At 44.2% G+C, this 25,648-nt stretch overlaps 1 protein-coding gene across 4 annotated transcripts in view; it reads right to left on the bottom strand.

Moving 5' to 3' along the window:
* FRMD1 (FERM domain containing 1) overlaps positions 1-25,648 on the bottom strand; it is a 53,880-nt gene that overhangs the window by 17,974 nt on the left and 10,258 nt on the right. For 3 of the 4 annotated variants that reach the window (XM_019527337.1, XM_019527336.1, XM_019527339.1), the window contains 8 exons: positions 24,349-24,439; positions 12,488-12,579; positions 8,210-8,286; positions 6,410-6,596; positions 4,577-4,732; positions 1,903-1,968; positions 1,611-1,679; positions 1,225-1,399 (listed from right to left, as the gene is read on the bottom strand). In XM_019527337.1, the coding sequence (XP_019382882.1) occupies positions 1,225-1,399; positions 1,611-1,679; positions 1,903-1,968; positions 4,577-4,732; positions 6,410-6,596; positions 8,210-8,286; positions 12,488-12,579; positions 24,349-24,439 (913 nt within the window). The remainder of the gene's footprint in view (positions 1-1,224; positions 1,400-1,610; positions 1,680-1,902; positions 1,969-4,576; positions 4,733-6,409; positions 6,597-8,209; positions 8,287-12,487; positions 12,580-24,348; positions 24,440-25,648) is intronic. The other variant, XM_019527338.1, reaches the window with a different exon arrangement.

Raw genomic sequence — 25,648 nt, 5'->3', positions numbered from 1 at the left:
GGGAAAGGGAGGGGCAACTAGTTTTTTGGGCATGCAGCGAAGTTGTTGGGAGTTTGTGCTGAGCTCCCAGGATCAAGCTCAAAGGGAACCCCTCAGGGAATAGGGAAGAAATGTCAAAGCAGGAGAGGGAGTGTGCCTAGTGGGTCACAAGATCCCAAATGGGCTTCTGACCATTTCAATTTTTTCCAACCCTGATGCATTATTTATTTGTATTAGGAACTTATTTGTATTAAATTAGACAAACAGTTCATCTAACTGAGTATTCTGGATGTGATGGTGCCTAGTACCAAAAAGCAATTAAAGATCAGCAAGGAACTAAAGGTAACTTTGAAGTCCTTTTGTGGTTCTGATCCAATTTTATAGAATAAACTCTCTTTTCCTACACACTTACACTGAAACATAATACAATGTGTTTAGGAAAAAATTTTAAAGCCCAACCAAACCTTGTTTTTTCTTGCAGGAAAAAAAAGGTATACAACCCTCACATACGACAGTTATGGGTTATCCTGGAATATTTATATTGTTATGCCATTCTTTTCACTGGCGGCTGTCGCATGCCATTGAATGGTCCAGTCCTCAGCGACATGCTTTATGCACTGCAACTAGAATTAACGAATAGCACAAGAATGGGAGAGCACAGCAGTCACCATGCTAGAAGAGATGAATGGTGCCAGCTATTTTGAGTGGAATTTCACTAATGATACTAGCCCTAGTTTTATCACTCATCTCAGTTAGCAGCACTCAGCTTCAGTGAGCACTATAAGCAATAGGGATTGTATTGTCCAATTAGGAAGGATTGTATTGTCCAATTAGGATACCAACAAGAGAAATTTCTTCCTAATCCCTGCTTCAGGGCCTATACTGATCCCTAGAAAGAAAATATGTTGCTCTCATTTTTGTCATGCTTCATCTTAGGGACTCAAATGTATATGCAATTAGATGCTATAAGCCTGTTAGAAACATGAGGATCTATATTACAATATGATTATGAAAACTTGTTCTGCCTAGGGAGACTCCTGAAGGTATTAGCCATTTAGTGACTGCTTGCTTGCTTGCATATAAGCAATTGTTTAATTGCCACTGAACCGTGAGTAATTGAAAACTGTCTCCCAATTCAAATCTTGTTCAGCACTTGGTAGGCCCTCAAAAATATCTTAAGGCCATCTCACAATTCCTAGTGAGAGAAAACCAAGTTATGACTCCCCACAACCCTCCATCACATACCTTCAGCCTCCTCCAGCTTTTGGATTTGCTTCAGCACTGGCTGGATGTTGAGAAAGAGTCGGTGACTGTTGCTAAGGAGCTGCAATAGATGTCGTGACCTGAATGGGCAACCTGTATAGTAAACCAATTTCCGTGCAGAAGGCAAACCATCAGGCTGGATTTCAAATTTTTTCCCCTGGGAAAAAGTGGGACAGCGTTGAAAGGAAGCAGGTTTTCAGTAATTTGTGTAGTAGAGTGGCAAGAGATGCACCATTTTTTACTTAAACTCGTAACATTAAAAAAAATGCTTAGCACAGACAGTCAGACAAAACCAATAGCTTTGCCAGGTTCCAGGACAACCCCCCCCCCCCCCACCAGCCAGATGGCAGGCATTCTGCAACACTCACCAGAAATGCAAGTTTCCCAATGTGTGACCAAGGAAAGTCATAGAGGAGTTGACGGACATGGTTTACCTCCTGCAACATATCAAACTCACAATGACACAGGGATTGGCAGAGAGGGGTGGAGTTTGGGATGGGCAAAGCATTCACAGACAACCAAGAATGTGAGATATGTAGTCTGTTACACACACACACACACACAGGACATGGAAGTACAGAGGCAAGGGTAGAGGTGAAAAGGAGTGTGGCGAGAACTAGAAGGAGTTAATGCTATAGACCCAGGCTTTAATTTCATTACCTGATAGATGTGCATTCCTTTAAGGGTCAGGCCCAGGACAATTGTTGGGCGATCCTCCTTCTTATCCTAGAAGAACATACAGACGTCTGGGTTCAAAAGGTAAACCACACATAGGCCATGCTCTTACTTCAGCAAGTACTGCAACCATGCAGCAGGATCATCCCCCGCAGCAGAGGTTATCTAAATGTCATGCCTCCCTACTCCTGGTGGATTTTTTTTTTTTTTGAAAACACTGTCTTTTTGCTTCTTGAAAAACACATGATAAAACTGAACATTGTGCTTGGTTAGTTCTTTTCTTGCCAGGATCGCATGCATTCCACCAAACCCCAAGGACAATGTACAGCCACTAAGATGGACTCCAGCATTACTATATTCAAAGGATGGTCAATTATTTAACTAAGAGGTTATCTGCAGGTGATTACAGTCAGAAGTAATATGCTGCTTCTGCTATCCCTTAGAAGGCACCCATCTCTCTGGATGACAAAGAAGCAGAGACAGAGCCAACTTGGTATAAGGCCCCTCTGTCCCACCTTCTGGCTGTTCCTGTTAGTAGCCCTACCACAGCAGTGGTACCAGCCCACAAAAACAGACTTACTGAAGTATCTTGCGATGCAGCCTTGGATTTAGAAAAAGGATGAAGAGGCTGACTGCTATTTACTGAAGGATTTATTTATATTTAAGGGTTTAAAAGGGTTACTGTGACCTCCACCCTACTGTACTGTATCAAGGCAAGTACACTCATCCAACAATGGCAACTCGATGCATTAACAAACAATTAACTTGTGTAAAATGGGTTATAGTCCTGTGTTTTCTTAAGTAAAGTGCTTCCTAGCATGTACTGATGTTGAAGGGTCCCACACCCACATGCTCCCCCTGCCACAGAAACTGGTACTCCCTGGGAACAAGCAAAATAATGCCATATTATGGGAATAAAAGCACAAGCCTTGACATTAGAACTTCCCCTCTTCCCACATGGAACTTTTCAAGGTACAGGCCGTACTGCTACACCCACGTGGAGGGAAAGAATCCAGTTAGAAATAGTTTGGAAGTCTTTTTGGTTTTGTGCTCCCTAAATGGAGACAGTGGAGAGAGGAAGAGACTGATGCAATACCTTCCTTCTCCAACCATGCACAGACAAGCTCATTAACAGCCTTAAAAGACATGAGCCATGCTAGCCCAGAGACTAGGAAATTCAAGACTTCACCACGTCTCCCATGAATTGGCACAATATCCTGACATCCACGCCTTCCTCAGTTAGTGTTTCCGGCACACTAGCTGCAAGACAGAGTTTTGTCATCCAAGGATCACCCAGGGCAGATAATTAGCCATTTACAAAACTTCCCTTGGGGTGGAGGTGGCAGTGGGAAGGCAAGTGTACCATGATCACAGCAGTGCACAAAAGAATTAACACATGCAACATTTCAAGGCAGACAAGAATTCTGACCATCGGGCCAACCAATTTCACACCCTCAGCATCTCTAGACATAAATTGTGTCAGGTCCTGTCAAGCATATTTCTTGCAGCCTTAAAGTAAAAGCCACACTTTCTTATGCCTCCATCACTAATGACCTTAGATTCAAAGGGGTAGAAGAGGAGGGAGTGACTATGGCTTATGAGAGGTTAAACCAACATCATTAGAATCTGAACCCACACTTGAACGTACTTCCTTTAAAGAACCTGAAGCTTTATTCCTAATGTTTTTGTAGTAAATGGAGCTTCTGGGATTCAGCAGAATGAAACAGGCCGCTCAAGCTTTTGATGCCTTCTGGACATAAATTTTGCCTGGATGCCACCACTGCAGACAGGAAGTCACTGGATTCTGAAAACCCTCAGATTATTCAGTAAGCTTTGGACAAAATCAATTCTGCCACTCAGAAGCTGAATCTATGCATCCACTAGGATGAGTGAAAAATCAAACTTGCTCTAGGATATGCCTGTTCTTTTTTACTTAAGATACAGCCTTTTTATTTCTAACATTAAAACCCCTATTGAGTCACGAGATGCGAGAGTCACTGTTTGAAGAGTTCTGTCTCCAGTAAAATCACCTAACCAGGACCGACCAGCCAGTCACTGGGGAGTCCAAAGCGGAGGAAGCGAGTGGCCAAAAAGAATTAAAGAGAACCCCAAAACTGACTGCATGTTAAAAACAATGATGTAAGAAAATACTCATTTGTGTAGGTGCAAGTGCTCTGTTTTGTGGCACTTGCATGACATGGCAACAGACCCTTTCAATAAACCTTTCAACAATCCCCCTTCTCCACTCACCCCTCAAATAAAAATGCCTCACCACGCAAAAAATATACGGTATATGGTTTCTTAATGTAATTCCTCCTACACCTGCACATTCTTCAGATGCACCACAACTTGTTGCCAGCTCCTGTGATACTATAAAAGGAGGATGCTATCGGGTTCTTTCTGGTCAAGAAATGGGAGCACATCTTCAATAGTGTGAGAATGAGAGACCTGGTCACAGGGTAAGAACTCAAAAACTGAAACTTACTTAAGTTTTAAGTTTTGGATTAGTTTGGCAGAAAGGAAGAAAACACCTTTTTGGCATATTGGTGAAACCTCCTCAGATGCAAACAGATTCAAAGCAAAACGTTAAGTTAAAGGAAATAAGGGTGCCACTTGTCCTCCTCCCAACCTTTTTAAGGTTAAAAGCTGTTTGTTTAACCTTTTGTAATCTGTAGTAATGGACAGGAACATCCTCCAGTAGACAGGACTCCTTGATGAACTTCAGCACCGCTTCTTTAACAGGCAGACCTTGCTGCTCTCGGTGCATCTCCGGAGCATGCTTCAAGATGTAGTCACTCCCCCTCTTTGCAATTACCTGCCCACAAGGGAACAAATGAGGTCAGCAGGTCTTCAGCAATCCCAACCAAGTAGGAACAAATGTAAAAATAAAAATATCACTGACATGACACCCAGATAACAGAACAAATGTTTTAAATCCCAACCAGTCTGTTTTTACATTTATCCAGAAGATGGCATCTTCAGTCATTAACTTTATGGAAGTCATTATATGCAAAGGTCACAGGTCTTTGGAAGTCAGCCTTTGTATTCTTATGTCTTAACCATGCTTTATTATTCTGGTTGTGGTAGCTGCTGATAAAAAGTTGCAGTTGGATTGTGAAGCGTTTGCTCCGATGCCCTCAGGGCAGGGAGAGAAGAGTCTCCCTGTGTGCCAGAGTTTACTATTTGCAATAATAAATCACCCACATGCTTGCCTGGGGCTGTGGCTTAGTGCATCAGAGCTGCGTTGCTCAGCCTTGGCCTTTGGAATATTTGCAAGATTAAAAATTTACCATGATAAGACAGACTGAAAACTGCCTTATAAGTAATCTGTCAAACCCACCTCTTTAAACCCTCTGGAAGCTACCTAACACCAAGCCTATGTCATCTGGGAATTTCAATTCCCACGGTCTGCAGATGGCTCAAGGGAGGCAGAAGTGTACTGTGCTGGGGAGGACTGAAAATTTCTGCAGAGTGGTAGGTTGGGGCTCACAAATATAAAAGGAGTCCAGACTTGTCCTGCCTCCTTGCTGCAATCAAGCTTTGAACCCTTCCCCCCCCCCCAACTCCCTTCCTCAAGCTTGGAAACAGCCTGGACTAGCAAGGAAATAGGGGCAGAGACTTGATGAGACTTTCAGGCTAGTGGCAGAAATCAGTAAAACCCAGGCTTCCCAAAACCCAGTCAGTACCAGCACACTGCCTTTCTCTCTGTCATTTACTTTGCAATCACATAACAGCTCAGTTATGTATTGTCTATGCATGGCAGGAGAAGTAGCAGCAAAGGGAGCATTCTGCACAGGAACTGTACACACAAACACGTTTGTGCTTATGTGCAAGATAGTAAATGGCCTGAATCACTGACAGCATCAATGGCCTGAGGCAAATAGAGTCAGTCATAAGTTTAAAAAAAGGCTTAAAATGATATAATAAGCTACAGGTTCAGTGACCAGCAAAGCCTGGTTTTGTTTTTTTGAGGTGAAAAGGCATAAAACCATACAAACACTTCAAAAAAATGCAGAAATAAAAAAGGAGCAATTGCAGTTTTTTTTCCCCCCTTACAAACTTCTCAGGCAGTTGTGATCCCTGAGACTAACCCCAGGGGGGTCACAGTGAAACACTCAGTTAAGTCGATATGAAAAAGGTACGGTGTTTTCCTCTCATGTCTGTTCTCATCAATTGGCATTTCCCCTCAACATGCAACTAACCTGAGGTTTAGCCCATACAAACCACAAGTCATAAAAAAGCAAAGGCACTAAAGATAAATTTATTTACTTCCAGGGCATGGAGGTTTTGGGGGGGAGCATGACTTGGATTGAAACAAATATGCTTCAAAACAAATTTCTGTAAACATCATCTCTTAACTATAGGGTTCAAACTGGGAAAAAACTAAAGCCTCAACTGAAAAAATACCCTGCTAGCCTCTTTCTATTTACACAGGCACATTTCATCACAGATAGTGACTACTGAAAGTGCCAATGATTCTGAAACAACTTACCCATTGAGGAAAGTAGGCCTGAGGTTCAAAATATCTCCCCACATGGACATGCTCCCTGTAGTTGCCCAAGTCTGCCTGCAAACCATAAGCAGCCAGCAGGAAGTAGATTTCTTCTTTGTGGGTACATCGAGATCTCAACACCTGCTCCTTAAGATGGTAGTAGTACAGCTGCCTTGCTACCTTGTCACTGCCAAACACAGAAAATAGCTTTGCTTAAGCAACATCTAGAGAATGAGTTTAATGCATCTTTGATGTGTGCAAAATGTACTTTCAAAATTGTATGGTAGTAGTCTCTAGTCAGGGTCAAGGTCCCTGCTGCACCAAGCACGGTACAAAACACAGCAAATAATAGTCTCTCTACTAAAGAACTTACAGTCTAAATCAATGGTGTTAAGCCTCCAGCCCACAGGCTAAATTTGGAGCATGGGACCCTATCATCCAACCCATGGGGCTCCCCAGGGGTCTGGAAATTTGGCAGTGGGGGACAGTGACAGCGTTAATTGCTGTGGCATTGCAAGAGCCCTGCAGGCCACATGGCAGATTGTGCTAACATACAGGGTTGCTCTGCAGCCAGACCTGATGCTAGGGTCACTCCATGCTTCTGCCAACCCCACCTGTGGACCAACCCCACCCATGGGATTAAGCGGGCAAACTGATCCCAAGCCATTCATCCACTCATTTGGGGCAGAAGGTTGTATGCCACTGGTCTAAATAGTCAAAAAGCAGACAGAGGTTTTTGTCTATTTAGCAAAAAGCCCCCAAACACTACGCAACACAACCAAAGGCTCTCACTCAAGATGTGGACAGCAAATACTTAAATATGGGTAAAGACCACCTGAATGCTCTATACTTGTGGCTTGCCCTGGTGTCAGACTTGCAGTGCTGATGCAAATGCACTCTGTCACTTGCTCATTTTTGCCTAAATCACCCTTTGCTTTGCACAGGGTGGTAAGGGCGGTTGCATTTTGAACATTGATTCTGTTCGTGTGGAATATAGGCTATTTGAGTGCAACAATCTTTAAACACGTTAAGCCACTCCTTTTATCCATTTGCAAAAGTGGAGCAGAAACAGGTAACATATACATCCCAGATAAACACAGTGAAAAGTATTAAAAGCAATTACAATTATTAGAATGTATCCTACAGAAAAATATTAGACTGTATTCTAGAGTAATCGTTTCTGTTATTTTGCCAGTGCTGCTCTGAACTCTATCAAAAGGGCATGCGACCACAGGTTTGCTAGCTGAATTCTAGATATACACATAGATAAAGAAAGGAGTAAGGGGGGTTAAGACTTCTACTAGGGGAAAGGAGGAGCAAAGAGAAGATATTCAACACTGAGGTTTCAAATGTGAAGCACCAGGTCTGAAAATACAACTGCCATATTGGCTGTGGGCATAGTTGTCAAACATACAGAAAAATAGCTTGGTAGAAGAATATCAGTAGAACAACAAAATGTAAGGGTGCCCACTACAACCTCAGTAGTAACCGGTCTATATCCAGTCTCAAAGTTGTTAGATCTGAAATAAAAGAGCAGCATTAAATTACCAAATTGTGAGCTAAATAAAAGGTAAAAAGGTAGTTGTAAAAGCACCTTGGTTTGAACCCAAAAGGAGGGAAATCATCTGCTTTTGCTAAGAAGATACACTGAAATAGGCCACATTACCGATCTCCAGAGAATGCCTTCGGGCCAATAACACTGACAGAGAAGGAAAGAGTTCTACAAAAGGAATTCAGTTCTGTTTTTCATCTCAGAGTTTTCTTAGAGAATAAAGTTGTTGCCACAGACTTAAAATTTACCTTATAACCCTTCCATTTTCTACATAGTACTGTACTCTGAAGAAAGCAACAAAAGGAGGGCTGAACTTCTCTGGTCCCTGTAGACAGAGAGAGAGAGAGAGAGAGAGAGAAAAGTTAGACAAATTTTATAGGAGTCAAAAATCTCATTATGCCTTCCTTAGCACTCTCCATTTTGCTTCATATTCCCCACCACTAAAACCTTCTCCCCATGTATCCTTATTTTCCAGAGGCTCACAGTGAAGTAGGGCTGGAAGGGACCTCCTGAGGTCATCTAGCTCAGCCCCTGCTTGAGGCAGAATCATCCCTGACTAAATCATCTTACCCAATTGTCCATTTAACCTACTTGTGGAAATTTCCACAATTTTTCTAGATAGTTTGGTCCAATGCTTGAGTACCCTTACAGCTAAAAAGTTCTTCCTAATCTCCAACCTAAATTTCTTCTGCCGCAGAAGAGTCTATCTCCATCCTCTCCTCTCTTCAGTTATTTGAAAACTGTTCTCAAAGCCCCCCTCAGTCTGGTCTTCTCCAAACTATATAACCTTTACTCCTTCAGCCTCTCCTTGCAAATCATGCTTCCCAGGATTCTGATCATTTTTGTCTCACTGCTGGACTCCTTCCAATCTGCACACATCGTTTTTTTTAAGTGTGGGGCCCAAAAGTCAACATAAAACTCCAGGCAAGGCATCACCAGTGCCAAGTACAGAGGAAGAATAATTTCCCTTGATTTGCATGTGCTGCTCTTTTAATACAACACAGTATGCTGTTGGCTCATATTCAGCTTACGGTCCACTGCAACTCGTAAGGTCCTTCTCTGAAATACTGCAGCCTAGCCAAACATTTCCCAGTCTGTATTTGCATATACAATTATTCTGTCCCAAGTGCAGGACTTTGCACTTGTCCTTGTTGTTCAGAAGTTTTCTTCAGAAAGTTTTCCACTTCAGAAGCACCCTTGAAGCCTGAATCAACAGGGCGTTACAATAAATCAGAGCAAGCAACTAGTTATGCCTCTAAGCCTTTCTTATACCTGCAGCCTATCCATCCCATACTCCCATTCCCAATGAAAGTCCAAATGAAGCGCTGTGCAGAAATACCCTGGGTACTGGGTACTAAAGGCATGTTAGTGAGGGAGTTCTGCATGCACTAAGTTTATTCAGATGAGAAGCTAGGTAAATTAGCTTGGGTGGAATGCCAACTTACCAGGGTTCAACTGCTCCCACTACCCAAGCTAGCTTCTTTAGAGATAGCTTGCATACCTCTAAGCCAGAGATTCTCAGCCAGTGTGCTGCCAGGTATTTAAGGGTGCCATGGGGTGCTGTTTAATATTAGTACTATTAGGTATACAAACACCTACATGTGATACACAAGATAAACCCAGGGATTTTTTTCATAGGAATTCAGTGTCAAAAACATTATTTTGCTCTGGTCTCTCTCAGATCTTTACAACAGAAGAACTGCTCTATAATTTTTCCATAGTCAAACAATGAGTGAAAATTAGGAGCTGGCACTTTCCAAAGGGTGCCTTGAGTCGAATGAGGGGTGCCTTTTATCTTATGAGGCTGAGAACCATTGTTCTACACCAGTAGTTCCCAACTTTGGAGACAGCAATGATAAAAAAAGGGGGTTGCAAGGACACTTGACAGTGTTGATGGATTATGATGAAAAGCACAGAAAGTGGGAAAATGTGGGTTCCCCTTGCAGGTTGGGAGAGTCCCAGCCTGCAAGGGGCTGCTTGGGGCTGGGGGGAGTGGGAGGATGGTGACCAGGCAGGGGCCACCATGTGCATGTGTGCACACACACATACCTGGCAGCCAGGCAACATGGAGAGCAGCTCCCACAGTTCCCTCCAGATAAATCCATGGGGGAGAAGGGGGAAAGAGAAGAGGACAGATTGGGACCCCCCCACAGTGAGGGAGTGGGGCAGAGCTGGGACTGGGGGAGCAGGATGAAGCCACAAGTGGCTCATCTGGGGGACAATGGGTGGGCAGGGGGAGGTGCTGGCTCCCCACTGTTGCACACACTTCCAGAGAAGGACGCAAGGGGGGGCACATGCCCCCCAGATTTGCATGCAGGGCAGATGTGGACTCGCCTCCCTGCTGACCTGCTCCTCTTGTGCTGCTGGCAGACAGGGGGCATCTTGCCATGGTGGTGTGGCCAGCATGAGGCTCCCAGCAGTAGCACCAAGCTTCCCCATCCTGCTCTGACCCCCCTCCCCCCACTGGACCACGGAGGCTCCCACAGGAGGGAGGGCAGCATGGCAGGGAGCCCTGAGCCTGCAGTGAGCACCCTCCCCCTACAGGCTCCACTTCAGCTGTACCACCCACAGGGGACAGGGGAGTTTCTCATCTGCATCATTTTGGGGTTGCAAAAGATTTCCAGTGTTTAAATGGGACCATGCTGAAGAAAAGGTTGGGAAGCACTGTGCTGCATCATGCAGTACACATGCGCCCCAAATGTTCTGAAGCATGTTGAACCTTTGCTGCCCACAGCTGTGGAAGTATAGTCTGCTGCTGATCACTTGTCTTTTGGCAAAAGGTGCCACCCTGCCCTGCCCTCTTCAGACCAAGGGTAACCACTTTGCTCATTTTTTGTTAAGCAGAGGTAGCGTTTGGTTATTCAGAGCTTGACATAGCCACGATCTCAATGGAGACATGACAACCCATTTGGTTATTACAATTATGGACTACTGTAGCTTAGTTTAAAAGGAACAACACTTAGATTTTTTGTTTGAACTGCAATCTCCCTCAGGATCTCACAGGAAAATAAGGCCCAGTTAGCTTCATGCTGATTCCCAGCTCCTCATCTACACCTTTCATCTATTTTACTGTTCAGATATGCAAACATTAACGCACAGAACATTACTCCCCGAGCAGACCCAGCTCTGGAGGGAAAGGGCCAGTTTGGTTTTTTGTACATAACATGATGTGCACATCTGTGGTGCCAACAGTAACACCTCCATCAGCAGGGAATTTGTTTTGTTTTGTTTTTTTTTAAATTCAGTCACAACACGTAATCATTTTGCAGAAGGTATGACAAGACCATTTTGTTGTCACTGGAGGGAAAGGAGGAGGATCTAGACAACAGGGAAGTGGAACGCAGCTCAAGAAACTGAGTCGGTTTCTGCCTCAGATTCCTGTGTGGCCCTGTGCAAGTCACAGGACCAGAGGAAAGTACAGCGGGAACAGGCATTATGAAGTTATCTAGTCCAGCCCCCTGCCCAGGGCAGGATCATCTCTAATTAAGTCATCCCAGCCAAGTATCTGTCTAATCTCCTTTTCAAAGTGTCCACAACTTCTCTAGGAAGCCTGTTCCAATGCTTGACCATCCTCATAGTCAGAAAGTTCCTCCTAATCTCCGACCTCAATGTCCTCTGCTGCCATTTCCAGCCACTGCTTCCAGGCCTGCCTTGTATAGCCACAGTCATGCAGTACCTTTGTGTGTTCATACCCCCATGGCAGTGGGAACTGCAAACATATTCAGTGAACAAAATTCAATTAAGGGTCTCTGTTAAGTTTCAGACATGTCTGTACTCAAGTATCATATGCCGTACCTCTATGCTACTCTATGATGTATAAAGAACATGGGGTAGGGGAATTTGCACATTAAAAACAAAATCCAAACTTGACAGGCAGAATCATTTGTGTAAGGAATGAGGCACATGAGCCTTATTTCATTCAATTTTTTTCTTGACATTTAAGCTAACATTAAGAAACGTAGGCTCTTATTAATGGAAATAAGCATCCTTCCTACTATTATTGCTCTTCTGCATGCTTTTGAAGAACAATTGCACCTACATCTCCAGTACATTAAGTTTAAGTGCCCTGTGGCAGTAGGTTATTTTGAGCAGCTGTACAAGGTCCTTTAGGGCTGGTCTGATTTTGTGTAGGAGGCATTCCCAAGTCTTTTCATGGAGTGGATCATGGTCAAAAGGGAGACTGACTAGCTGACCTCCTCCCTTCAACTGAACAACATAATTGTGGTGGCACAATTATCTCTAATTGTAATTACCTATAACATAATCTATATGTCACTGCAGGGCATGTGAAGATGACAACAACTGAATAACATCCCTGTGCCAGCTACAACATGGACTTAGTACAAGTGTAAAGTAATTAATGGCATTTTTGCTTCTTTTAATGCAGTTTAGCATCTGAAAATGGGGAGTCCTAGCCCCAGGTGACTAACCAGCTCTCCATAGAGCCCCAGTATAGACCTCAGTGTGAGAACTTGCTTTTAATTAAGTTAGGGCAGCATTACAGTAACAGTCTTCAAAATTCAAACCTTTTGGCTTACTTTACTTGTCTCCTTTTTCCAGTCCTTTGAGAAATACTTGCTAAGCTTCTGCTCCAGGTCCATAAACACATATTCATTGTCTGAAAAAGACAAGAGGAAAAAACAGTGGCTGTTGCAGAAATGGAAATCATCTTCTGAGAGAGGCTTTGAGGAAAGCGTGCATAACAGAGCTTTCCAATGGTGCATTTGAATAATAGTAAAAGTAACCTCAGAGTTGGACTGGACAGGCACCAGTGAGGGAATACAGGGAGGGCACAAGGAAAAGGGTCTTTGTTCTCTGATCGTATGTTGCTTTGCCCATGGGTGGAGGGTCACATATAGACCTAAATCTTGCGAGCTGCTGAACCATAATGGAGGTGCCCCAGCATCTTCCACAATCACACCCAGTGCTTGCTTTTTCAAGTTAACCCATCATATCAGGGACAAGTAACAGCTTACTGAGCCAATCTTAATTGTTAAACCAGTAGAGCAAAATCAGTTTTACAAAGGAAAGCCTCATCAACCTCCCATCTTACTCAAGCTGGTATATAGTGCATCACCATCATAACATGGGTAGGGCAAGATGGGAACAACAAATAGGATCTACTCCCTCACATATTTCTTACCCAGTTGTGGCCCTTGAGTGAAAAACAGATAGAGACTCCTCCTCCAGAATGTGTCATCAAAACTGGAAACTTAAAAGCTTGTCATTTCCCCAATTTTCCTCATATGTTTGGGGCAATGCAGGGTAAGAAATGGAGAAAACCTGACTATCATGAATAAACAGAGCATGTCACCTCCAGGACCCTGTGAACAACAAGCATCTTCAAACTGCTCCATGGTCTTTTCAAACCTAATCTAGTTCCACAACCAATACACTAAAATCAAATCACAATTCAGCCACAGAAAGATGTTGTCCAACTCTTCTCCAGTCTCTTCAAAAAGAGAACTCATAAATATTTCAGGCTTCTCAGGTACTACCAGCTAAGCACGTTCATGTGACCAGTCAGTCTACTCCCTGTTCTCATTTAGGAAAAAGTTATCAGAAAGGACACAAGTACCAAAGGAAAGAACTAAAAAACCTGAAATGGGAGTTAACCCTCCCACCCCCAAACTTAGAAGCTTTGGCTTCTTGTCTTGTCCAAAGCTGAGCTGAAGAGGTGGGGTGTCTAGTCCAAAGCTGAGTTTAAGAGGGGGGAGAGGAAATGGGAAATACAAATTCATCAAATTTAGCTCATTCTCTTTGATGCAACACGAAGGTGAATGGAAAGGACAGTAGCATACACAGATAAACCTTTGGCCACATTATGGACTGGAGCATGTTTGAAAGCCATGGATTGCCCTAAATTACACCACAGCTATTTGATTTCAAAGGAGCTCATCCTCACAGAAAACTTTTCTGCATCCGTGTTTCTTTTTCAACAGACATTAAAATCCTGCAAACTAACCATCCAGGTTAACTAGAACTGTTCCATACTTTACTAAGAGAGGACAGATGGTGCGATTATAAAGAGGATGGAGATAGCCTTTTCCTGGTGGCTGTAGGGTATGGGACTAGGAGCAATGGCCTCAAACTGCAGCAGAGGAAATTTAGGTTGGAGATCAGGACAAACTTTCCGATTCTCAGGGTGGTGAAGCATTGAACAGGCTCTCTAGTGAAGCGGTGGAATCTGCATCCTTGGATATTTTCAAGGGCAGGTCATCCAGACACTGGGCTGAGGTTTAGGTAAGGGTGATCCTGCTTTGAGCAGGGGCTGGACTAGGTGACTTCAAAAGGTCTTTTCCAGCTCTACTTTCCTATATTTTAGGATCATAAAGAAATTATGCCTTAAGTAATTTCACAGATGCATCCTTAAATTATGCAGTACTTCCCCACAAAACCCTTGGAGTCTCCCAAGGGCAATCCAGTCCAATGAGTAGGCAGTCACCCATGTTATTTGTAGACAGAAACACTTCACAGAAGAATCAGAGATGGGGCATTATGCTCTGGGATGCCCTGACACCGAGGCCTATGAAGGAAGACAAGCGGACAAAACAGTTGCACAAAGATGATGAGGGGCAGTTCACACCTACTGCGCTCAACTATTTCTGCAACTGGGCTGAACAGGTGAAAGAGACAGCCTAGTCCACAGCCTGCGGCAGGGGCAAAATATTGGCCAGCCAGAGCTTTAGCTACACTGCGCACGTACATAAACCATGGTAAGAGGTAACAAATACTGGCCACAGCACCTAGGGGCAGCCCTCCCTGCCTCTCCCCCTCTTCTCCAGCTGGCCTGGACTCCTCTTGGTCCTCCCTTCAGCCCAGGAACGCTACATCACATTCCTCCTTTAACCACGTTAATACACTGGAATGCCAACCCGCAGTGTAATCCTCAATCTGCAAAAACAAAGAGGCTTTTTCTCTCCCTCCCCTGTGCTCAGTACATGTATTTTTTTCTGTTTTAATGGATTAGCAACAAAGCTTACAGATCTTTGTCAGCTGGTTAAGTTGTCTGTGGTTCAGATGTACTCCATTTTGCAGAGGTGCACAGAAGCATCAAGTACATGGGCCCTCCCCCCGGCCTTGGCCCCCCTCGGGAAGGGGGCTGTCACCTGAAATGTGGAAAGTTTTTGCACATGTCCATCATCTTAGGCCCCCCTGGCAAAAACAAAAAAGTCAGCACCTGTAGAGGTGTGGACATAGTCCTGCCTACTGAAGAACATAGCCAGAAGGAACTGCTTGGAAATGCAGTTACCATTTCAGGGGGACTCCAGTGCAATTCCAAAGGGACAGGGCCAGGGACTCTGCCTGTGGGGGTTGCCCTAACTCAGCCGGTTTGAAAAAAAGAGCTATGAATTTAAAGCAAATGGAGGACCTGACCCCTGCAGGCCTGTTCACATGCACACCCAGGTCCTGCAGTTATAGCATTTGTTGGATTTTATGGAGACACTACAGCTACTCTGTAAAATGACAGACCAGCACTTCTTATGCTCAAATTCTTTAAGGAACATGGCAGAGAAGGGAAGCATCTTAGAAACTAAACTCAGAGAGGCTTATGATTTCATGCTCTTGATGTACATGGGAGCGACTGCTACAGTCAAAGCAACTTGCATTTCACCAAGGCAGCGCAGGGCCAAGAAATTCACCTGTGTCTCCAGGTATATTGCAGCACTGCAGCTGACACATTTTTTTCCCCTCACTCAAACCTGGCTTTTAAGAGCCCTTCGAAATGGCATCCCTGAGTGTCTCAATATCAATTTTACCTTTGTGACAAGGCAGTCTCCTCTCAGAGACTCTGGCTACATACGCAACTCTTACGCCAATGCCACGAAGAAATTCTTCAGGCCTCAGGAAAGCAAGAGACCAGTGCTGATCAAAGCCAGAACTCTGCCCAAACTGACAACCCTAAGTGCTTTGTTAAGTCATTTGATTGCTTGAATTATATTACAAGAGTAAAACTAATCACAAAGGCAGGCATCCAGGAGATTAAGATGCAGATAAATGCAAATTACTGCAAGGATGGACTTCCACATAGCAAACATCTTGCTTTTAAGCAAGGCACAGTGCCCTTTGCTGCATCACTTTTTAACTTCCTCCAGGTGTGTTCCAGTAAGCTTGGACACATCAAAAGCATTCTCCACCTGGTAAAGATGAAGACCAATGCTCTCATTTAGATGTACACTGCTCAAAAAAAAAAAAAAATCACTGGGAAGACAGGCTAGGATGTGGTAAGAAGAACACAGGCAAGTTGGAACCAAAGGCGATTCAACTGATGGGCCTTCAGTAGTTTTCATCCATGATGTTAGTACCCTAAAACAGGGGTTCCCAATGTTTTTATGTGCAGGACCAGCAAACACTGGCAAGCCGCAGACCAGCGGTGACTGGTATACTGCGGGCAGGCAGCCAACCCTTTTTTATGCTCAGTATAAAAAAGGGTTGGCTGCCGGTCCGCAGTAAGCCAGTCACTTCCAGTCCATGGTTTGCCAGTCTGTGGTCACTTCTGGTCTGGCAGCCAGCCCTCCTGTAGGCCGGCAGCCAACCCTTCATGACCCGGCACCCGGCCATGACCTGGAGGTTGGGAACCCCTACACTAAAAAAAACTGTTGGATCAATTGTTTTAAATTACAGAACTATTAAGGTCTTCACAATATCCAACATACCCCATGCCTATATGCTAGACAAATTCTAGACACACTACCTTACCACCACAGACCTCTGGAAAGGCGAGATGCAAGCAACCTAGGACTCAGATACCAAATTGGAAATACCTTCGGTAGGATGTTTTGCATTCCTTCTTTATACAGAAAAGGTAAAACAAGGCCTCATCCATCTTTTTGCATTTGGTAGATCAATTCACTGACAGGAATGAAGGAAAGTGCCCTGGTATATATCAGTGCCATTGTTTACACTTAGCCAGATCTGATTGGAGCGTGCACCTGAGGTCAGCAAAATGCTCAACTGTGTTCTAGAAAGAGAATTAACTGTAAGAGGTGGGGGAAAGAGTCCCGTAGCAGCTGAGCTGGCACATCTAGGATTGACAGTAGAGCAGAGTCAGCAAAACCAGTCTCTCAAAAATCAAGATACAATGCTAAATAAGAAAGAAACCCTTACTATAGAGCCAAACAGGAAAAAGAAAAGCTGCCTTGAAGAAAAAAAAAAATATGATTAACAAAAAAGGAGCATCTTCCAACAGTGTGGGTACTAGGGCTGTGTGAAACACTATTGCTTTGTTTCGATGTCCGTTTCGCCATTTTGAAGGGACAGTGTTTTGTTTCATCAAAACTGTTTCGACGTTTCGCCCGTAAGCTATAATGGGGAATCATAAAAGTGCCTAAAATGTTGTCATTTGTTGCCTAGTTAGGATGCAAATTGCAGGGATGGAAGCCCCTTCTGAGGGCATGAAGCCTGCCAAGTTTCAAGGAGATAGGTGCAGAGGTTTCTTGGAAAGTGCACCTCAAATTTGCTGGCAGAGGTAGCCTCCTGTCATCCAGGTGCATATCCGGGGGCCCGTACCCCCAGGAGGGCTGTGCCGGACTACTCCTGGGGGTGCGGACCCCTGGATCTGTGCCCCGGATGACAGGAGGATACCTTGTCACCTGGGACCGGTGCACACTGAGCCCAGCACTGGAGAAAATTGCTACTGCTGCCTATCCCAGACAACAGGGCAGCCTCCCCATATCCAGCACACAGATCCGGGGGCTCATACTCCTGGGAGAAGTCTGGCAGTCAGGCAGCCCTCCCAGGGGTACAAGCCCCTGGATCTGCACCCTGGATGAGAGGAGCCTGCCCTGTCACCTGCAACTGGCGCTGGGTGCAGGCTGCACCCAGCACTGGAGAAAATTGCTGCTGCTGCTGCCGCCTGTCCCAGGCAGCAGCAGCAGCTTCCCCTCATCTTGTACACAGTCCGGCAACTTTCCCGAGGGTATAAGTCCCTAGATCTACACACCAGATGAGAGGAAGCTCAGTCTGGGGCAGCAGCAATCTTGTCCGGTGCTGGGCGCAGTCCGTGCTCAGCGCCAGTCCCAGGTGGCAGAGGCACCCTGAGCCTCTCATCTGGGGCACAGATCCAGGGGCCTGCACCCCCAGGAGGGCTGCCAGGCTGTGCCGGACTCCTCCCAGGGGAGTGGGCTCCTGGATCTGAGCCGGATGACAGGAGGCTGCCGTCTGGGACCAGTGCTGGGTACAGCCTGCACCAGGCTCCATGGAGCTTACCCCGGCAGTAGGAGGTGGAGTGCAGCACCAGCTCTGCCCACCTCTCACCACTGAGCTATGCTCTGACTGGCTCTGCCAGCCCCACAGAGCAGCAGGAGGTGGATAGAGCTGGTGCTGTGCTCCATGGGCCTGGTAGAGCTGATCGGAGCGCCATGGGGGGCGGAGAGAGCCATGGCTGTGCTCCCCCTTGGGCTGAGCTACATGGGCTGCGGAGCTACTTGGAGCACAGGCCTAGCTCTCCCCTGCCTCTCACCACCCGGCCGCTTTGAAAGTTTCGAGTGCCCTCATTTTGTTTCAAAGTTATTTTGATGCTTTTTGTTTCATTTTGATTTTGGCGTTTCAAGCCCAAAACGAAATACTTGGTGAAATTTCGCACAGTCCTAGTGGGTACTGCTGTATCTTTGCTACTGTATTTTTGTATATGGTATTTTACTGGCTACAATGAACCTTCATCTCTCACTTGCCTTCATCAAATGAGAAGGTTGAGGGTCAAGCTGCTCCACGAACATGGCGAGGAAGTAATTCTTGTTAAGGGGAGAGCAAATACAGCAGAAGACACTGCTTCAAAAAGGGGAACAGGAATTTCCCCAGACCATTTGAGGACTGACACTGGTGGTAGGTCTCTTTTCAGAAGGAGAAAGATAGAGAAAAAGTAGAAGATTTCTGCATTTTCATATTATGTTCAACTCACTTTACCCACCTACTTTTTTGTAACAAGGACCTATGCATCTACATGGAGCTTGCTGCCTGGCATACCAGGAAGAGACTGAACTGACTCAGCGACCCAATACTTTCCTATCTTGCTGATTGTAAAGCCTGTCTTTGGCCTGGCTGAATGGTCATTCCCTGGTTGCGACACAGGTAGGCAAATTTTTGAGACAGAAAAGCTGAAAAGGGGGATCTGAAGCTGCAAGGGAAGCAGCCCTAAAACTGGAAAGACAGGACTCCCAAAGAAATGCTGGTAAGGATCAATATGCGAGAGCTGCAGGCTCTCTCCCCCAGCTCGGGCTGTTAGGGGTCGGGGGTTTCATGGCTGCTTAGTTAAGCAAGGAGGAACCGAAAGGTTACGTAAGATTCATGCCTACAGGCCTCCTTTGTTATTTTAACCCAGATATCTGACTACTGTGTGCTTGCTGACAATTCAACTTAATTTGTGGAAAGACTGAAGCGAGTCACTGCATACATTTTGAATTTTACAAAGCTCCCTAAGGAGAAAACTCCTGCAGGGAACCAAAAAGGACTAACCCTGCTGAAAGAGCCAGGGTGCAAGACACCTATGGAAGTTCATGAATGGCATGGTCATGGGACTCCTACTTGAGCAAAGAGAAGGCTTGACACGTAGCATCACCAGAAAGGTTTCATTTACCACAGCTTGTGGAAGGTTACTAGGCACAGCATAGTCAGCAATCCATGATGGAACCAGAGGATCAATATATTTGCATTCCAATAACTGCTGTGCTTTATTTTCAAGTGGGTAAAGATTATTCTAACTTGTGTAAACTCACTTCATGTGAAATCAAATGAGTAAGAGGGGAAAATAGCTAAGAAAATATAGCGCATACAAAAAAGAGACAAGCAACCCATCTTACTAAATCTTTCAAACCCCTAGTTTCTCTTTCAGCAGATGAGGACACCAATAAGACCAAGAGTCTTGCAGGGAGTGGCATTCCTTATGAACTCTTTCAGAAGGGAGGCCATATACACGAAAAACTAAAACAAAGCAATCAGAAAATGAGTGGTTTGCATCTATGCTGTATCATGCATTTGAATCTGCATTCTTGCCTCACCATGGACAGTAAACTTAATAAAGAAAAAAAAGTAAAGCTTTTTTACTTTAAAAATAAATAAATAAAACAACCAACCATATATACCTCTTCTATCCAACCTGAATATGCGTTCAGGTATTTCCACATCCTGATGTGGGTCAAGTGGACATGTAATCCCCACGGTGTGATGTTCTTCATGCTTCTGTATAAAGCCTTAGGCATCCTCCTCCTGTTAGGCCATTTGCCAGTGTTTTGTCAGACTGTTATAGAAGTAATGGATGCACACTGACTGAAATCCACTCGCAGGTGGTATGAGACGTCTAAGAAATTATAAATGCGTATAAAGGCTTTCACGTTCCTTTCTAGCAGGTGCAGAGTCACTTCTTAAAACTCAAACTCAAGACTGCAGTCTAAGTAAGGAGGAATGACACTTCCAAACAAAGCACATTCCTTTGCTGTATAACAAGGGATTTTTTGCAAGTTTTTCCAATATCCAAATTGCTTGTCTCACCCCTCTAAGTACTGTGGTGCACCTTCTGTTCACAAGCTTTTCAGGCTGCCAATCTACAAGCTTCTCCAGGTCTTTGCAGGACTCGAAAGAATTAGAATCATAGAAACAAAAAGTACCAGAAGGGACCTGTAAGACTATCAAGTCCAGTCCAGTCCCCTGCCATGGGCACGAGGTTATTGGGCTCAAACAAGCTCAATGGAGGTGCTTGTACAGCCTCCTCTTGAACACCTCCAAGGATGGTGACTGCACCACTTCTGCTGGGAGAGACTTCCCCCAAATGCAGTTAGTATTGAAAAATATCCATGAAGAACAAGTCAGTGAGCAGCAGTGCAGAGAAATCCAGGGCCCCTCAGGTAGGTAGATTAGTTTCCTTGATGGCCTGATTAATTTTCACAGCAGTGAAAGCTTTATCCAGGGAGGAAGAGGTAAGGAATGCTGTATCTGCAGCACAAGCTGCAAAAGGCAACAGAAGAACATCTGCTTACTATTTCTGTCACTGTCCTTCTGTTAAAGACTCTCGCCTCATCTCTCTATTCTTTAAATCAGGGCTGTCCAACTTCTAAGTGGCCACAGACCACATGCCATGTGGTCCACATCAGCAGGGGCCATGGCCCCTCTCTCCCAGATTGTGCAGGCACCCTCCCATCATATTGCGCTGCAGGATGCACCAGCCCCCACTGTCAGCTCCCCAACTGCAGGCTACCCCTGGGGTGGGGGTGAGAAGTGAAAGCTAGAGGAGGAGAGGGAGCCTGAACACCTAATCTGCTGCTCCAGACAAAGCAATGGGGGTGGGGAGTGTGAGCAGCAGACCCACAAATTAACCTCTCAAGGGCTGCATGAAGCCTGCCAGTTGGACAGCCCTGCTTTAAGCCACTGAAAGAAGTCAGTGCACAGCACAGTGCATATCCCTGCTAGTGGCAAAGAGCTGGCATGGATAAACATGGAAGCAGCATCAGTACTGTGACCACAGAAACCTGGAGGCCACCCAGTAAACAATCCCCCAGATCAGAGGCTTGCATGCTCATGTTTGAATCCTCCTTTCCATTTCAGCAGCTGGGTGGGGATGGTGGTAATGGAAGGTGTGGGTGAAGCAGTGCTGCTGCTTGATTTCTGGAGCTAAATCTTGGGCAGTGGCTAACAGCTGCTTCTGTACCACAACCTTACCATGTTATGACCAAAAATGTTTCCAAAGCTACCTTGTCCTCCCCACCTAGGGGCTGAAGAAATGGAAGGAGTATGGTCAAGAGGAATAGTCAACATTTTGTAATCCTTCTAGCTGTGGACAAAACTCTTGATATGATTGTACCCCAAGCCATATTACATGACTTTTTAGTCTAACTGAGCAAGAAACAGAGGAAACAAAAAACAAAAAACAGAGATCAAAAGAAATAGAGATGTTTCTAAATTTAGTTATTTCTTTTTTTTTTGGAAGCCACAGCTGGACCACTCCTGACCTAAGTCTTGGGAGAACTGGTTTCAACTATCTGCTCTGTCAATCACCCCACATGACACTGGGGAAAGCCATCTAGCTTCTCTGTGGCAAAGTTCTCAGTTATACCCTGAGGATAACCATGCATTCCTTCCTCGCAGGAATGCTGTGTGGACAAATTCATGAAAGACTGCAAGGTGCTCATGTGCCATTGTAACAGAGTTGATATAAAAGAAACCTCCCCACTGCAGTATACCATGAGGTCCTTAAACAAAAAGCAAAAAAGGCTGGCCTCCATCTCATCCAGGCCCTTGAAACACTCAAGGGGAGCAAAGCAAGAAGCCAGGCTGGGCGCGTGCTCAGCCCTGTCACAGCTTCGGCCAGCTGAGCCGAGACAAACCAGAGTGGAACATTCATAAAAACTTAAGGGCAGAGGCTATTCGACTCCTGCAGTGTGCTGTAATAGGGAAAGGTATGTTTTCTTTTAGCAACATCATCTGGAGAATCTTTGCTCCATAAAGATAAAGCATTTCTGTAACTGGAGGAGTGTGTGAAGATTTTAAGTTACTGGCAGACTCTGTTCTTTACTAGAACACAAAGATATTGCTACTGCTTTGCTTTGGTATCCTTTCCACTACATCTGTTGTGTAACAGGACTAATAGTGTTCAGATTCTATTGCATTCTCACGACAAAAAAACAAAACAAGAAACTATAGCAATGTTCAACTTACCTTAGCATCTGGTCACTTTCCACAGTCCTTACTCTTGAGAAAGAGAGAGGGTAGGGAGACTGCTCCAAACACAACTACACAAGTGGGATGTCTATACGAGATGCTAATTGTGTAGTAGTTTAGTAACACTGTGCAGTAACGTGCCAGCCAAAAACCATGCTAACACATTACTGCACAGTAATGTTAGGCTACTACACAGTTAGTATCACTAAAAACCCATGCATCAGCACTACTGCAAGTTATTTCACATTAATTAGTACTTGGTTATCCAAGTACTAAACTTAGTATGCCATAACTATGGTGCATTAATGAACATGTAGACGTGCTAAGGAGTAGCAAGAAACAACCAACCAACCAACCTCCCTCAAAAAAACCAAACAAACCACACACACAAGACTGAAAGCACAGAAATGTAAAGGTGAACAGACAAGTAAGGTTAAAAAAGAAAAAAACTAAGCAAAGAGCAGGAGGGAGCAGCAGATTGGGAGCAAAATAAGTGTGGAGATGGAGACAGGGATGAAATTACACTGGTCCTTGCAAAGATGGAACAGGAGCTTGAACGTTATGAGATAAGGGACATCCAATGAAGGAAGCTAACACTGGAGCGATAGGAGTAATTTCTCATACTGAGCAGAGTGAGTGCATGTAAAATTAAACCTTTTAGTTTTTGTTGATAAAAACCCCCCAAAAAACCAGAAAACAAACACACTGTGGTTTAAACTACAGATGTACTTGTAAACTGAATAGGTTACGAGGACAGAACCCACTAGGTGGCTAACAAAATCCAAAGTAAGGCAAATTTATTTTGATTTAGTTTGATCTGATTCCATATCAAAAGGAAGTTATATCGATATATTGTCTTCAAACGTAAATGCCTACAGAAGTACCTTAATGCAAGAATCAGGGAATGTTTGATAAAAATCATGAAGGTACAAAATTCAAAAACCAATTAAAAGTAAATATTTCTTTCACATAATGCAGAATTACCCTGTGGAATTCACTGCTGTAAGAGATCACCACAGTCACACTGACAGGGACTGAAAAAGTCCCTCTTTTTGTATGAATGACAATAATATTATCTAAATATTAAAAAACGACCATTTTTGGAAGGAGTATAAATCCCCTCAAGCTATGGGAACCAAGACAATCTCTGACAGCTGACAACTTAAATGGTAAATTATTCTACATCAGCCTACAGCAGGATAGCTTACTTCCTGTTAGCTATATCAGGTACAGACCCCTCTCAGTGACAGGACATTGGCTTATATTGACCATTGATCTAGCCTGGTCTAGGCAATCCTGCACATTCAAATCTCCCTTCCCCCTCAAAGCCCTTACATTTTTACAAGCATTCTTCGCAATTTGTGGCTTTAGAAAATGTGTTATGCTTCTAGCCACAGAGTCCTATTACATTTCATTTCCTGTGTAACAACTGACACTTTGAATTCACTCAACAGCAAAAGTGTTGGCAAACAACTTAGCTACAGGAAACATCCAAAAGGTAGAACAAGATTAAATAGTTGACCCTCTTTCATCTCCCTTAAATGTATCTGCTCATGGAACAACAATCAAAAAACTTTACAAAGGTTTTGGATAATGTACCACAGTTTGTGACAGTACCACAATATAGTCTCCTTGTGTCCTCCCCATGATGCGGCCAAAACATTAATACACACACAATAGATATACAAATGTGTCCGTGGACATTTGTGAAGTCATTTACTCTGTGCATAGAACTTACTTTTAACAATACTTAGACCAAAGAAATGAGGGTCTTTAATCTTCATTAAGTCACAAACTTGCTGGAAAAGTTCCTGTCCAGTGGCTTTGACCTGAAAGAAACAACCAACTCAGGGTTACAGGATGCTCACATACCCCAGCACTGAATAGTTTTTCCTGGCAAGACAAAAATCAATAGATATGTGAACAATTGTATCAGAAACAGAGGGCATAATTCTGTTCTCCACACAAAATTATTTTGGGATAGGTTTTTTCTTTGCAGTAGGGGAGCATTCTTTCCCCTTCCTTTCACGTCAACCTCAACTGTTTTAGACCCAAGGCAAATCCTCTAAGCTTTCACTTGCCTTTTTGACCAAGGCAAAAAAAAAATATTAGAGCAATTCTTCTGTTGCAAAGAACTCTGAAAGACCAAAACAGGTCAGAGGGGTTTTGACACTATGGATACCTATTTGAAATATGTGGGTTTATCTTATGAATCATGTAGGTGTGTATACACCTAACAGTGCTAATTATACACAGCACACCATGGTACCCTTAAAAGGACCACATGGCACCCCAAAAGTGTTGTGGCACCCTGGTTGAGAATCACTTGTTCTTGCCTTAGTAAGACAAGAACTAAAGGCTCCAGTATACTGGTGTCCTTTTATAATGAGACAGCAGAATTCAATGCTGCGTCAGTTGGGTCTGCACAGCCCAAATACTCTGCTTACAGACATTGTCAGGGAATATTATTTTTCTCCACAGAAATAAAAGCCTTTACCACAAAGAGAAGCGAAACTGCTGCATGGCAAGAAGATAAAGACACACACCATACTGCTTCAGGCTTTGAACAGCAGTCTGCAGGATGATGCAGAGGGAATTTATTCCATTGACTTTGACCCTGCAGAGATTAAACTCTTGGTTTTCAAAGCTGCTGCATGGCTTCTTGCCCACCTCCTTCCTTCCATGCAATGTTATAAAGCTGGTTTCTTTTTTCCAGTATCTGACTTCTAGCCAAGAGTAGAATTTAAAGAGCTTGAAAGTTTACCAAACACCTTATAGGCAGAAGTGATATAAAAAACAGGGATGGGGAGGGAGAGAGAGAGAGAGAGAGCTGAGAAGCAGCAAACAACAAAAAGTTCAGGATCAGCTGGTATGAAGGGACAGAATGACAACCTGGGCAGGGGAAGAAGACGACGTGGAAGGGAGCTAGCTCCTATCCTCACACTTTGCTGTTTCTTTATTAGGGTTTTCCTCCTCAAATGGCTTGCATATGCTGCTGCTCAGAACTTCTGCAAGCAGCAGTAGCACTGTAATAAAAG

Source organism: Gavialis gangeticus, unplaced genomic scaffold (genome assembly GCF_001723915.1).
Source record: "Gavialis gangeticus isolate Ggan-Ray unplaced genomic scaffold, GavGan_comp1, whole genome shotgun sequence".
Classification (NCBI taxonomy): Eukaryota; Metazoa; Chordata; order Crocodylia; family Gavialidae; genus Gavialis; species Gavialis gangeticus.
The sequence above is the reverse complement of the archived record's forward strand: the minus strand, read 5'-3'. Positions and strand labels throughout refer to the sequence as shown.